Consider the following 16,619-nt stretch of genomic DNA (forward strand, 5'->3'; position numbering starts at 1 on the left):
TGAAACAACTCAGTAAAATGAAAATCTGGAACAGTGATGATAGTACGACCATACGAATAAGTTGTTAATTCTTGTTCAAAGACAAGAAAACAAACTAAGTTTTTCAAATGTAAATTTTTAGAATAAAGAAAAAATATGACGACCAAAAATATAGTATGGCTAAATGACTGACTTGTTAATTCTCGTTCACTTATTGAAGACAACAGAATAAGGAAGTTTTCTCTTACAAAAAAACTTTATTTTAAAAATTAAAATACGAAGAATCCATATACGAGGCTTATATATTTTAAATTCCTTTTTTACACTCAGGTGATAAGCAATTTATAATAAAAAATTCAATAATTATATAATTGTGTAATAAAATTATCTCATATATTAATTACAGGTTCATCAAGCTCTACTTCATACTGTACCAGCAAGTTGTAACAACTAAAATTTCATCAGATAATTCGACAAAAAAATGATGTTACAAATTTTAATAAATAAAAAATATAACTATGAGAGTCTCACATCAGATAGAAATGAAAAAAATTGAATACCATATAATAAGTGAGGAGAAAATCATAAACATGAACCTTATGATTTTTTAGGTTAAAATGTGATGTAAAAATCACTTATATAGTTACTCGGGATAAAATATTGAGAAAAAAGACAATTAACTTGAGTCTTTTTCTTAGCTTACACCTGTGTCGTTAACAATTGATAATTCTGTCTAGCATGCTATATTGTGAAAAAAAAAATTCTTCTCTCCTTATTTGTTCATTTTACATATTTCCTGGTGCCAAAATATTTTTTTATTGTATTTTTATATCCTTTAAAAGAAATTTGCTTTTGGAATTTTCTCTTGGACCAGATACCATTCAAAGAATTTCAGATAATGTAAATGCACGGGGTTCTTTTTTATTTTTGATTTTGTGGCATTTATCTCAATATTTGGTTGATATATTTGAAACTTGATAGCGATTAGCTGATGTATCAGCCAACGGACCCTAGTATGGAAAAAGAATACCGTGAAGACAGAATTTTTCCACAAACTAATGTATCAGCCGCATGAGTTTCCTTTAATTTTCTTTTGATTTAAATATTTTTGTGGGCGTGTTTTAATTTTCCTTTTTGATGTGATTGGCGAGCTTAATTTTCTAACCCATATTTTAAGGGTTGGCAGACTTGGAAAACAATTGCTTGGATTTAACTGAACTGGCTGTTTATACATGTTTTCTCTTTAGAATCATATCATATGTTGGTGAAGTAGATAGTGGGAGCTTATGTTTTGGGCAGAAATTGTGTCCTCAAACTTTCATGTCATAAGACAAATTATCTTCTGAATTTTCACAATAATATTCTTCTATGCTATCATAAGAAGAAGAAAAAACCACCAATATCTTGTAGATGCATGTTCTCTTAAACAGGTGGTATTCTTCTAGACCAAAAACAAAAGGTGGTATTCTCTGTGTTCAATTATATCTTTTAGCTGGAATCTTCCGTGTTCATATGTTGGGGATTAAAATATTTAATAGGGATTAATTAACATGAACATATCCAGAAAATAAGTAGTGGAGGAGTAAAATAATACCAAGCTTAAACATACAAAATTATGTTAATTAATAAATTTCATAACTATATTTTCTATAAAAAATTAATTAACCTGTATATATGATTTTTTTAAAAGAAAAATATGAGAGGGAAACCATTCTTGTTTCATTTGATACTGCCATGTTAATCAATCACGTTTAATAAATATTTTCTTATATGTTGTGATTTGATTTTTTTTTCTTTAATTAAGACATGGCTTTTAAAAAATTACTCTTACAAAATCTTACCATTCTTCAAGAAAAAAAAATTAGAATTTATAATAAAAAATCAATAATGATAAAATTATGTAGTAAAATGATTTCGTATATTAATTACAGGTTCATGAAGATATACTTCATATTGTAGCAGCATGTTGTAATAACTAAAATTTCATCAGATAATTCGACAAAAAAATGATGTTAAAAATTTTAATGAATAAAAAATATAAATATGATTCTATTTTTACATTATCAAGGGAATTTTTGTAATGTCATTAAATGACACTGTGAGGTGCCCATAAAAGATATTTGAGTTTTTCACTTTAACGAGCACGATGCTTAGAAAAAGTCTATGTAAAATTAACACAAACAAGGCTTAAACATCATTTTGGCTATGGTAAATTAGTGTGTTTTCTGCTTTAGTTTTTCAAAGTTTTTTATTTTAGTCCTAGTCAAACTTAAAAAAAATATTTAGTCTTTATTGTCAAGTAAGAATATTATTTGATGATATAACATGGAATTACATTAACCGTTAATTGACTTATAAAGATTTTAACAATAAATAATATGGAATTATTTTTAGTAAATTATGTTTTTAAATTTCTCATTAATTAATCTAACATCATCAATTATTTTAAACATATAAGAATTTAAAAATTCAATTTACCAGAAGATTTACATATAATAATAGCATGTCAAACTATTGATATCGTCGACGGAACAATGAACTAGCAACATCACTCTTAACCTATTGATAGTTGATAGCAAACAATAAATTCAAATATTAAAATTACAAGCACTATAATATATAAAAAAAATTATATATTAAAGTATTAAAAAAATCCTTAATTTTATAGGAGCAAAAAACAATTATTTAAACTCAAAAAAATATGATATGTTATTTTGTCAAAGGTATGAAAAATGTAATAGTACTAATTTATCTTTATGTTTTGCACAGACTACGAATTAATGCATTTATTCCTAAATTAGGGAGACTTCGCCTAAAGCTGCAGAGAAAAGAAAAATTAGTATTGCAATAGATTTATTGTAAATACTTGTGGTGAACCTTCAACGAATCATGATCATGTTTTGACAGGCTAAGCCCATGATGAACCATACGTGGTCCACTCCTATCTTGAAAAGGTAATCTCCAAGAGATATTTTCAGTGATACCAGTGAGAATATGTACTAATTACTAATGATACCATTTATTGCAGACAGACTTCTTATAAAACTATAAGTTTGATAGTTTATAACATTTAGAAAAGTGTATCAATTTAAATGGCAGAATACAAATAAAAAAAATGAAAATTGCAAAAGAAATGGCAAAACTGCATGAAATGAAGTTGTGTTTTAGACTGCCTATGATCCTTTCCCTTTTCTTACGAAACTTATTCCTAAAATAAGGACTAGATGATGGGATCTAATTGGCACTCTCATATTGGTGCTACGGAAGAGAGAGAATTTCAAATTAGCATTCATTGTGTGAATTTCATTTACAGATATACCCTTTTTTATCTTCGTGATAATTGTGAGATAAATAGATAAAATGTGATAAGTCCAGCAACCTAACACTAGCTTGATGCAATTTTTAATGCTCTGCATGTACAGAAGGGGTCTAACACAAGGATGCAAATATACTGGTAGTAACTAGGAACAAATAGGGTATCTTGCATTCTTCTTCTCGTGCACAAATTTGATTCACAGTTAAGTATAGCTGCACTAGGAGAATATAGTAGAAAGCATTGTTGAAGATGAATATGAAGTGGTGAAATTTTAGATAACACAGATCTAAGCACAATAATGAAAAACAAACAGCATTACAAATATATTATACAATAAATACAACAATAGCATACTAAGTTTCTGGAAACAAGATTTTGCAGTTCATTACTTAAATACAAAACATTGTAAACTCCTATACTAAAGAATTATCTCACATTTGTAGCTGCCAACAATGGTTTCTTCTCTGATCAGAAGCGTGCAGCACATCTGCAACAATCAGCATTTTTTTGTACAACAATTAATGTGGTGGATTAATTACAAGATATAAACAGAATTATTTTTTTTCATATAAAATTGAAAATTGAAGTATACATGCAGGGACCATGGCCCCCAAGTTTTTCACAAAGTGTATTTAAAATACCATGTTAAAAGAATTACGGTCCCCTTAAAATTTATGGAAAAAAATATTGAAAAATAATACATGTCATCTTAGTTGACACTTAGGGAGATAAAAAGAAAAAAGAAAGAGAAGTGTATGTATAATAGGTAATATAATGTGATAATGTGATAGTAAAAAGTGAGATAAAAAGAAATTAAAGATAATAATAAAGTATTTGTAATGTGTAGGTGTACATTTATAATTATGGAAAATCATTTTAAAGAAATGCATGTATTTGTTTCTTCTATGAATGTATAATTAATATATTTGAAAGAGTTTATGTTTCTAATAATTAGGAATAAAAAAATGTATTTATTTATTTTCATATAAATGATAAAATTAATTTGATAGTAATGGTTTTATGCTTAATATAGTTGTATATTTTTTCTTTATAAAAAAAATTTAAGTTAAATATTAATTAGATTAAATTATTATTATTATTCTTGGCCTCCTCTAAGTGAAATACATATTGCTCTTTTTGATCAGTGAAGCAATTTCTTGATATATGTAAAATAAAACAAAGTCAGAACATACAACGACAACAACAACAATGCCTTATCCCACTAGGTGGGGTCGGCTACATGGATCAACTTCCGTCATAATGTTCTATCAAGTACCATACTTCTATCTAAATCATAAGTTCGAAATCCTTTTTGATAACCTCTCTTATAGTCTTTTTGGGTCTTCCTTTGCCTCGAATTGTTTGCCTTCTCTCCATCTGGTCTACTCTCCTCACTACAGAGTCTACCGGTCTTCTCTCTACATGCCCAAATCACCTAAGTCTATTTTCCACCATCTTCTTTACAATAGGCGCTACTCCAACCCTCTCTCTAGGACATACCTTTTTGCCTTGGAGCGTTCAGCAAAACTTCCCACCACATTCACCATAACCATACATATACATAGTCTGTTAACCTGTTCAGAAATCTGATGTAGGCAATTCTCCAAGGACGCCACAGTAGTAATGGCCCTAATAAGCCCCAAAATCCAGTGAAGTATCCAATCCCCAAGCTGATGTATAATCCCTCATAGAAAACAGAATCATCACCTTTGACTGGTGGTTCTTGATGCTCTGCTGTTGTCTGATCTCCATCCCCAGGACAAGTTTTGTTAAGTTGTTCGCCACAAAGATCAATGTTTCCTTCAAAACTAGAGGCTTCAAAGGTTTCAAAATGTCTTCCTGATGGGATTCTTCCAGAAAGAGAGTTGTGTGACAAGTCTAATTTTTGCAAATAATCAATTTCAGAAAGAGAAGAAGGAATTCTCCCAGAGATGTGATTTCTTGACAAGTCAACTGATTCAAGTGAACTTAAATTCCCAATCTGAGAAGGAATTTCTCCACTCAAATTGTTTCTTGATAGATTCAAAGAAACTAACCCAAGCAAATATCCTACCTCCTTTGGTATTTCACCCATTAAATTGTTACTAGAAAGATCAATGCTCTTGAGCTCTAACTCTGGATTCTTGAACCCCCGTTCCACACCTTTCCACATCCATGTTATGTCAAGCGTATAACCTCCGAATGAGTAAAGACCATAAATTTCAAAGTAAGTGTTATTATTCCAATATATATGAGACAGAGTGTCACTTGAGTTGATGCTCTGTTCAGACATTGCAGTCCAATTCTTTAAGCATGTTGGAATTCCTCTTGACAAGTTATTCCTTGAAAGATCCAACAATTAAATACGCTTCAAATAACAGAGATGAATGGGTAGATTTCCGGAGAGGTGATTTCCTCGCATGTTCAAGATTATCAATTGATGCATACTTTCTCCAATCCATGATGGTATTGGACCCGACAACATATTTTCACTCAGGTCCAGCATAAATAAACTGCTGCAATTCTTCAAAGAAGAAGGCAACTCACCCATTAAACCATTGTTTCGTAAAACCAAGGCTTCCATATTAACAAGGGCGCCCATGGACATAGGAATCTTCCCTGACAATTTATTGCTGCTTAAATCAAGGAACAGTAATTGCTTTACTGATTTCCAACAATCTGGCAGTTGCCCCTTTATTTGATTGCGTGATACATCTAAAGTGGCCAAATTTGAAGCTGTGCTTTGGTCACATAAGAATGAAAACAAATCTGAAAAATTATTTGAATTCAGAAGTAAAAATGACGGAATTTTACCCTCAAACTGATTTGAATTCAGAAGTATAGACGGTCTGAGAGGAAGCTTCAACGATATATTAGGAATTGAACCAATGAGATAATTGTGAGACATATTTAATAATATCATATTTTGCAAGTTATTCCAAAACCAGTCTGGTACAGAGTCATTAATCCCGTTATCAGAAATATCAAGCCAATACAAAGAACTTTGAGTCTTGAGCCAACTAGGAAAAGTGGGGCCCAACTCGCAAGAACGGAGTCCCAAGTGTATTAATTGGAATGGAGGAACCCAACTCGGGACAAAGTTCAAGTATTCTAATTTGGAAAAATTAGAAAGATGGGATTCAGTGACGTCACCCTCCAAAGAATTCCCAGCCAAGTTAAGATACTCCAACTCTGATAGCAATCCAATGCTTTTAGGTAACATGCCAGTCAACCGGTTATAAGATAAATCCAACTCCTTAAATATGTGTCTGTTGCACCATGAAGAATTTCGGAAGAAGCTAGAAAATTCCCCGTTCAACTTGTTATTTGAGAGGTGTAAACTCTGCAATGCGCACATGTTACCAAAGAAAGATGGAATCTCGCCTTGCAGTTTGTTATCGGATAGGTGAAGAACTTCAAGAGAGTTCATTACTTTCCCAAATCCATCTGGAATGGGACCTTCTAACATGTTATTATAAAGGAAAAGGTTATGAAGATTGGTGGTGGAGTTAAAGAGCCAGTAAAATATAATTGATGATTTCAACAGATTTGAGGAGAGATCAAGGAAAACAAGAGAAGATGAAGAACTCATAATGAAGGAAGATGACATAAGAAAACTTCCATCCGTAAGACTACAATTTTGCAGATCAAGATTTTGAAGTTTTGAACTGAAGTTGAAACCACCTTGAAAGACTGATGATGTCATATTATTATAGGAAAGGTCAAGGATAACAAGAGAAGGAAAGTTTGACAACAGTTGAAATGTTGAGGATGTGAGCTTATTTGAAGAAAGATCAAGGATGGTAAGAGCAGTGGAAAAGTTGGAAGGTGAATAAAACAGAGATTGAATATTTGTATCTGAAAGAGAACAACCAACTAGCCTCAACTCTCTTAAGTTTGGAATAAGCTTGCTGATCATTTGTAGCCAGTGATGAGAAGAGGAAAGGTTGTGTAGTGAACTTAGCCTAAGTTTGGTCAAGGAAGAAAGATTAGTCAACCACTCTGCATCCTTAGATTTCACATCAAAATTGCCACCAAGTCCAAGAGTGTGCAACAAACAAAGATTCCCAATCTGGATAGGGAGTGCTCCCGAGAATGAATTCCCCCCCGCAAGATCAAGATACCTCAACTGTGAGAGATTTCCAAGTTGATAAGGGAGTTCCCCATCCAGATAATTATAACTTAGATCAAGATATTGTAAATGTGTAAGGTTTCCAAGTTGATAAGGGATTTTTCCATGGAGATAAAAATTGTTACCTAGATCAAGAGACAGTAAATGTGTAAGCTTTCCAATATCAGAAGGAATACTCCCAACAAATGCACAATAAGAGAGATTGAGATATCTCAAGTTGGTGAACGAGCCCATGTGTTCTGGGATATGACTCCTTGGAAAATCATTATAGCTGAGATCCAAGTGTTCAATATTTTGAAGGGCAATCAATGAAGAGATATTGATTGCACCTCTCAAATATTGTGTATCCTGACCACGGAGATGAAGCATCTCAACATGACCAGTTTGATTGTTGCATTGGATGCCTTTCCATTTGCAACAGTCTCTGTTATTGCCATCGTCCCTCCATGTAGACTGCATGCCAGAGTCATCTTTGAGGCCATGTTTGAAGTTGAGGAGTGCTTGTCTCTCACTCTCAATGCACTTAATTTCTGCGCTATTGGGAAGGCTGTTGAATCCAAGAATGGATCCAGCAGCATGCAATAAAAGCAGCAAAAGTGCATAAAATAGTTTCAGAGAATAACAACTCATTATGAAATGACTAAGAGTAAAACAAAGATCGGTTACTGTGATCACTTTCTCTTAAATGGTGAAGTATGAAAGATGGAGCCTGCGGCAGGGTTTATATAGCTGATAGTATGGTTAGATGACACAGTTGTGTTAATTCTCGTTCACTTATCGAAGACAACAAAATAAGGATATTTTCTCTTAAAAAAACTTTATTTTAAAAATTAAAATACGAAATCTCCGTATATGAGGCTTATATATTTTAAATTCCTTTATTACACTCAGGTGATAAGCAATTTAAACTTACCATTCTTCATGGAAAAAATATAGAATTTATAATAAAAAAATCAATAATTATATAATTGTGTAATCAAATTATTTAAGCACACCAAAAAAATATGATGTGTTATTCAAGAAATGCAAGATTAATTTGTGTTTACATGAATGTTTTGTGTAGACTAACAATTTTAAGTCTTTGCACTTGTCCCAAGAAATAAAAAAATCTTTGCACTTGTTTTTAAATTCACAAATGCATACGTTAGTTTTGAAAACAATTATTGCTCATTATATTTTTGCTGATATGAAACAACTCAGTAAAATGAAAATCGGGAACAGTGATGATAGTATGACCATACGAATAAGTTGTTAATTCTTGTTCAAAGACAAGAAAACAAACTAAGTTTTTCAAATGTAAATTTTTAGAATAAAGAAAAAATATGACGACGAAAAACATAGTATGGCTAAATGATTGACTTGTTAATTCTCGTTCACTTATCGAAGACAGCAAAATAAGGAAGTTTTCTCTTAAAAAAAACTTTATTTTAAAAATTAAAATAGGAAGAATCCATATACGAGGCTTACATATTTTAAATTCCTTTATTACGCTCAGGTGATAAGCAATTTATAATAAAAAATTCAATAATTATATAATTGTGTAATAAAATTATCTCATATATTAATTACAGATTCATCAAGCTCTACTTCATACTATACCAGCAAGTTGTAACAACTAAAATTTCATCAGATAATTCGACAAAAAAATGATGTTACAAATTTTAATAAATAAAAAATATAACTATGATTTTATTTTTAGATTATCAAGGAAATTTTTGTAATGTCATTAAATTACACTACGTTAGCTGCACATTAAAGTATTTGAGTTTGTCACTTTAACGAGCACACGATGCTGAGAAAAGTCTATGTAAAATTAAAACAAACAAGGCTTAAACAACATTTTGGCTCCTATAAATTATTAGAGTGTTTTTGTTTTAGCCTTTCAATAATGTTTAGTCCCAGTAAAAATTAAAAAAATAAATCAGTCCATATTATCAAAGAACAATAATTGACCACATAACATGTAGTTACATTAACCATTCATTGACTTCTCATGCTATCAAAGATCTTAACAATAAATAAGGTGTAATTTTTTTAAAATCTCTCATCATCTAATCTAGCATTATCAATTATTTTTAACACATGAGAATTTGAAGATCCAAATTACTACAAAATTTACACATCACAGTCTATCAAATTAACTCATTAGTAACGTGACGAGTCAATGGACAACCAACAACATTATTACATAATCCGTAAATGTTGATAGTTGATAGTAAGGACTAAAACCAAGTATTAAAATTACAAGGACTAAAATATTAAAAAAAAAATTATTTAAGCCCACCAAGAAATATGATGTGTTATTTTGCCAAAGTACAAAAAATGCATGACTAATTTGTCTTTACATGAATGTTTTGTATAGACTAGCAATTTCAAGTCTTTGCACCGGTCCCCAAGAAATAAAAAAGTCTTTGCACATGTTTTTAAATTCACCAATGGTGGGGAGATATTTTGCATCAGGTAAAATGAGCTTTTTACATCAATTCTAAAACCAATATGTAAATCTTGTCTATGTAAAATGTATTTCCTTTTTTACATCAATTGTTTTGTAAGCAACATAAAAAGTGTCTTTCTACATCAATTATGAAACGACCAATGTAAAATTATCACTCTTTCTGTCATTAATTTTTCTTCCACAATAATCAACCCACATCCACATCAAAATCACACCTTAATCCATCTTTCTCCCCTTCAGATCACCCTCTTAAAACTCATGAAAGAGAAATGAAAGGAAACAAAGCAACCACAAAAATGTGAAGAAAAACCAAAAAGAACAAAACAACCATCCTCCTCGACAAGTAAGTTTGAATGAATTACAACAAATATAAGAAAAAAAATAAAAAGGAAAGTTGACCCGACACGTTGATCCAACATAACTGTCCCTTTACCTACCAAATATATAGGTTGAACCTATTTTAACAATAGGTTGGAAATTTAAACTTATATTGCTTTGATTAGCATATCAAATGGGTCAATCCAATGGATTGAACTTATTTTATCATCCCTAATCAAAATCTCACAATTAGAACATTGATCATGGAAAATAAGATAAGGAGCTTTATGTTAATAATAAATTCCTCAAAGTAATCCTTATTTTATAATCAGAATCTACCTATTAGGCTGCTTCAAGAACTTACAAAGATTAGGTCTTAATTCAATCAAATTTCATAGTCTCTTGAAATAATTGTTTAAATATACTTTTGGACCATCAAATTTAGATTACTTTTGTAGTTGATCCCCAAATTTAAATTTATTTTTATTCCCTTAATTTTAAAAAATATTTTTTTAGTCCTCCTCCTACAAAAAATGCCACAAGTTATGCATTTAAATCATCAAAAATCAGTCAAGAGGGTTTAAAAAACATTTTTCAAAATTGAGGAACTAAAAAATGAAAAATTAAATTTGGAGGAAAAAAACAAAGATAATCCAAATTTAAAGGACCTAAAAATATATTTAAATTAAAAAAATTGATAAAAAAAAAAGTATTTTAGAAAAATTAGAGAAATCTTAATGTTTAAAATTACTAGCATGCTCTAAAGTAAAATAAGGTCCTAATATATTTTCTAATTCAAGAGAATAAATGAAATGACAAAAATTCCTAAGTATTTAGTATGCTCTCTTCAAGCCTAGAAGACATATTCTCTTAATTGTGAACTAAATTAAAGGTTATACGAAGGAAAAATAAAAAAAAAATGCACTTAGCCAATCTAATAAGAGAAAATTGTGGGACAGCGTGATTGTTATAAAGAAAAAAAAATCTTTTTTTTAATGTTGTATATTACTGTCTAAAAATTATTAAAAATTATAAATTTAAATTGGTGAGTTCTATTTTTTATTTAATGATTATATATATTTTTTAATTTTGATGTGAAACCATTAATTAAAATTTGTGATTTTTTATAAATTTTAATAAATAACAGAAAAGAATATTGTTAGTCTTCCTCAAAGATAAAATAAGTGTAAGGTGTATAAAAGAAGAAAAATAAAAAAGGGGAGTGATGAAAATGTGTATTACTTTTGGCCAATTAAATTTTCTTTCCTTCTAATTTTTCAAATTCAAATTTTAAACCTTTTTTACCCTTTTTCATTTTCTTTCCTCTCTTCCAAAACATACGTAAGTTGGACGTTAGAATATTTCTAAAACTTTCTAGGATTGATATTATACTAAGAAAAGTCTACTTAGAATTAAGACCAATAAATATCATGTGTCATTTTGCTAAAGCACAGAAAATGGAAGCTTAATTTGTCTTTATATTAAATTTCTACAAAGACTAATAATTTTAAAGTCTATGCAATCATTTTACTTTTTAAATTTGATGTGTTTGTGTGCTTAATTTTCTAACCCATCAAAAGAGTTATAAAATATAAAAGACGAAAATATTATTTTTTGTCATTATTTGAAAGTATTAATATATTTTGATACATGTAAAAATTTACAAAAAAATATAATGTATATCCCACTATTTATTTAAAATATCATATTTATATTACAATACAAAAATATCAATATTTCATACTCATATATACAATCAGTATGAATATAATAAAAACTATAATTTATCTAATTATTATATATACATCATTATTATATAACAATAACATCTACGATATTCGTATTCTATTGCTATAAGACTCAAATATAAATCAAATTCTCAACTATATTATTCGTTGAGAGATTCTTTTTACTAATTTCCTATAATGTAGTTATTGGTCTTCAAGCTCCGCTCTATTTTTTCATGGACTAACAAACAATCATTAATTCATTATATTGTACTATCTTTATAAATATCTCTGATAATTTTATTTTTCATGTGTGCAAAGCACATCGACAAATTTACTTTTATATTTTCTTCGTTGGATGTAAGTGTGACATATTAATTAATATTTTTAGGTAAAGACATATTAAGTAATATTTTTAATTTGATATAACTTATATATTATATATTATAGTATTTTTAAAATGGAATACATAACTTTTTTAAAAGGAAAAACGAGAATTCTATTTTCTAACAATAAAAACTAATAACTGGCACACCTCAAGAGGTGGTCCTTCCAACCATAAACATTGTATCGTATTGAAAAAGGAGAAGTCAATACATTTATTAGCTTATTTTCTGATCAACCCTAGTGTTTATAGGAGCAATATAATTGAACTAATTGTCATAATCAAGCAATATTCCATGATGTTATTAATCAATTATTAATTGAAACAGGTCCAAACCAATCATATTTTTCCTGAAAAAATATTAATTGCAATTTGAGTATCCCATCGTTCATCTCGGCTCGGCTAAAAGAATATTGTGTGTTGCAGAAAGATGTTAATTAATAACTCCGCAATAATGTTGATGCTTCCTGAAAAATCTTTGGAGCAACAAGATGCACGAATAAGTATTTGAATGAGTATTTATAAAAATTAGAATAAAATTGATTTTTAAAATAATAATTTTGATTAAAATTAATTTTAAAGTAAAGTGATTGGATGTCATGGCATTTTTTTTTGCATTTCTTCTAGAATTTCTTTTTAGCACCTCAATTTTACTACACCCACTAAATTTTTATTTTATTTTTTTCCAATAATATCACTCTTACAAGTGAGTGTAGTATCATTACTTCAGAATTATTTTTTTCCAATAATATCGCTCTTACAAATGAGTGTAGTATCATTACTTCAGAATTATGTTAAAAATGAAGTGAGTTTCATAATTTAAATTCTAAAAATTATATGCATAAAACCTTTTGTATTTAAATTTTGGAATTATGTAAATGCACACTGTTTGCTACACAATTAAAAATAATAGAAATGATAGTTGTGTTCACATGTGGCCATGGAAAATGATATATTTAACGAGAAAACAAATATTTGATTTTCATTGTGCGTAAAAATTATCTTTGGTCACTGACAACCACATTATAAGCAAAATTAGTCTTTGACTCTCTGAGTCAAAAGACAACCATGATCTCAGGACAAAAAAATTAAAATGTTAGTAATAATGTATCTAAAACACTTTCTTTAACATCTTGTTCGATCTACTATTGTTTGGAATATTTTGAAAATTACAAAATTTTAGTTTCACTTTCATCTAAATTAGAAGAGAGACTTTCATCTTAATATACAAATAGACTTTTAGAAATTTAATCCTGAAATGTGGAATTGACTTTCAAATGTTTAATTCTTCATGGAAAAAATATAGAATTTATAATAAAAAAATCAATAATTATATAATTGTGTAATCAAATTATTTAAGCACACCAAAAAATATGATGTGTTATTTTGCCCAAGTACAAGAAATACAAGATTAATTTGTGTTTACATGAATGTTTTGTGTAGACTAACAATTTTAAGTCTTTGCACTTGTCCCAAGAAATAAAAAAATCTGGAACAGTGATGATAGTACAACCATACGAATAAGTTGTTAATTCTTGTTCAAAGACAAGAAAACAAACTAAGTTTTTCAAATGTAAATTTTTAGAATAAAGAAAAAATATGACGACGAAAAACATAGTATGGCTAAATGACTGACTTGTTAATTCTCGTTCACTTATCGAAGACAGCAAAATAAGGAAGTTTTCTCTTAAAAAAAACTTTATTTTAAAAATTAAAATACGAAGACTCCATATACGAGGCTTATATATTTTAAATTCCTTTATTACACTCAGGTGATAAGCAATTTATAATAAAAAATTCAATAATTATATAATTGTGTAATAAAATTATCTCATATATTAACTACAGGTTCATCAAACTCTACTTCATATTGTACCAGCAAGTTGTAACAACTAAAATTTCATCAGATAATTCGACAAAAAAATGATGTTACAAATTTTAATAAATAAAAAATATAACTGATTTTATTTTTAGATTATCAAGGGAATTTTTGTAATGTCATTAAATTACACTACGTGAGCTGCACATTAAAGTATTTGAGTTTTGTCACTTTAACGAGCACACGATGCTGAGAAAAGTCTATGTAAAATTAAAACAAACAAGGCTTAAACAACATTTTGGCTCCTATAAATTATTAGTGTTTTTGTTTTAGCCTTTCAATAATGTTTAGTCCCAGTAAAAATTAAAAAAATAAATCAGTCCATATTATCAAAGTAAGAACATTAATTGACTACATAACATGTAGTTACATTAACCATTCATTGACTTCTCATGCCATCAAAGATCTTAACAATAAATAATGTGTAATTTTTTTTAAAATTTCTCATCAATTAATCTAGCACTATCAATTATTTTTAACACATGAGAATTTGAAGATCCAAATTACTACAAAATTTACATATGGCAGTCTATCAAATTAACTCATTAGTAACATGACGAGTCAATGGACAATCAACAACATTACTACATAATCCGTAAATGTTGATAGTTGATAGTAAGGACTAAAACCAAGTATTAAAATTACAAGGACTAAAATATAAAAAAAAAATATTTAAGTCCACCAAGAAATATGATGTGTTATTTTGTCAAAGTACAAAAAATGCATGACTAATTTGTCTTCACATGAATGTTTTGCATAGACTAGCAATTTCAAGTCTTTGCACCGGTCCCCAAGAAATAAAAAAGTCTTTGCACATGTTTTTAAATTCACCAATAGTGGGGAGATATTTTGCATCAGGTAAAATGAGCTTTTTACATCAATTCTAGAACCAATATGTAAATCTTGTCTATGTAAAATGTATTTCCTTTTTTACATCAATTGTTTTGTAACCAACATAAAAAGTATCTTTCTACATCAATTATGAAACAACCAATGTAAAATTATCACTCTTTCTGTCATTAATTTTTCTTCCACAATAATCAACCCACATCCACATCAAAATCACACCTTAATCTATCTTTCCCCCCATTCAGATCACCCTCTTAAAACTCATGAAAGAGAAATGAAAGGAAACAAAGCAACCACACAATGTGAAGAAAAACCAAAAAGAACAAAACAACCATCCTCCTCAACAAGTAAGTTTGGATGAGTTACATCAAATAAAAGAAAAAAAATGAAAAGGAAAGTTTTCCCGACACGTTGATCCAACATAACTGCCCCTTTACCTATCAAATATATAGGTTGAACCTATTTTAACAATAGGTTGGAAATTTAAACTTATATTGATTTGTTTAGCATATTAAATGGGTCAATCCAATGGATTGAACTTATTTTATCATCCCTAATCAAAATCTCACAATTAGAACATTGATCATGGAAAATAAGATAAGGAGCTTTATGTTAATAATAAATTCCTCAAAGTAATCCTTATTTTATAATCAGAATCTACCTATTAGGCTGCTTCAAGAACTTACAAAGATTAGGTCTTAATTCAATCAAATTTCATAGTCTCTTGAAATAATTGTTTAAATATACTTTTGGATCATCAAATTTAGATTACTTTTGTAGTTGATCCCCAAATTTAAATTTATTTTTATTCCCTTAATTTTAAAAAAAAAAATTTAGTCCTCCTCCTACAAAAAATGCCACAAGTTATGCATTTAAATCGTCAAAAATCAGTCAAGAGGGTTTAAAAAACATTTTTCAATCTTAATGTTTAAAAAACATTTGGAGGAAAAAAAACAAAGATAATCCAAATTTAAAGGACCTAAAAATAAATTTAAATAAAAAAAATTGATAAAAAAAAGTATTTTAGAAAAATTAGAGAAATCTTAATGTTTAAAATTACTAGCATGCTCTAAAGTAAAATAAGGTCCTAATATATTTTCTAATTCAAGAGAATAAATGAAATGACAAAAATTCCTAAGTATTTAGTATGCTCTCTTCAAGCCTAGAAGACATATTCTTTAAATTGTGATCCAAATTAAAGGTTATATGAAGGAAAAATAAAAAAAAAATGCACTTAGCCAATAAAAAAATGAAAATTGCAAAAGAAATGGCAAAACTGCATGAAATGAAGTTGTGTTTGAGACTACCTATGATCCTTTCCCTTTTCTTACGAAACTTATTCCTAAAATAAGGACTAGATGATGGGATCTAATTGGCACTCTCATGTTGGTGCAACGGAAGAGAGAGAATTTTAAAATTAGCATTCATTGGGTGAATTTCATTTACTGATGTACCCTTGTCTATCTTCATGATAATTGTGAGATAAATTCATAAAATGTGATAAGACCAGCAACCTAACACTAACTTGATGCAAATTTTAATGCTCTGCCTGCAACTTTTGGCGAAGCAAAAGTGCATGTACAGAAGGGGTCTAACACAA

General features: G+C 28.9%; 2 protein-coding genes across 3 annotated transcripts in view; both read right to left on the bottom strand.

Annotated features, from left to right (window-relative positions):
- The window catches only part of LOC114390776 (receptor-like protein EIX2), a 63,140-nt gene that overhangs the window by 27,363 nt on the left and 19,158 nt on the right, over positions 1 to 16,619 (bottom strand). Inside the window, exon 2 of one of the 2 annotated variants that reach the window (XM_028351657.1) lies at positions 3,575 to 3,782. The exons of the other annotated variant lie outside the window; for it this stretch is intronic. The gene's annotated coding sequence lies outside the window, so the exon portion shown is untranslated. Of the gene's footprint in view, positions 1 to 3,574; positions 3,783 to 16,619 lie in introns of those variants that run through there. 2 annotated transcript variants of the gene reach the window in all.
- On the bottom strand, positions 5,634 to 8,078 carry LOC114390007 (receptor-like protein EIX2). The gene has a single exon (XM_028350699.1). The coding sequence runs from the start codon at positions 8,034 to 8,036 to the stop codon at positions 5,634 to 5,636; it is 2,403 nt and encodes an 800-aa protein (XP_028206500.1). The 5' UTR covers positions 8,037 to 8,078.

The sequence above is a fragment of the Glycine soja genome, chromosome 16 (assembly GCF_004193775.1).
Source record: "Glycine soja cultivar W05 chromosome 16, ASM419377v2, whole genome shotgun sequence".
Classification (NCBI taxonomy): domain Eukaryota; kingdom Viridiplantae; phylum Streptophyta; class Magnoliopsida; order Fabales; family Fabaceae; genus Glycine; species Glycine soja.

Excerpts from the sequence above, each read along its gene's own strand:
- LOC114390007 (XM_028350699.1), bottom strand. The coding sequence starts at position 8,036 with ATGAGTTGTTATTCTCTGAAACTATTTTATGCACTTTTGCTGCTTTTA.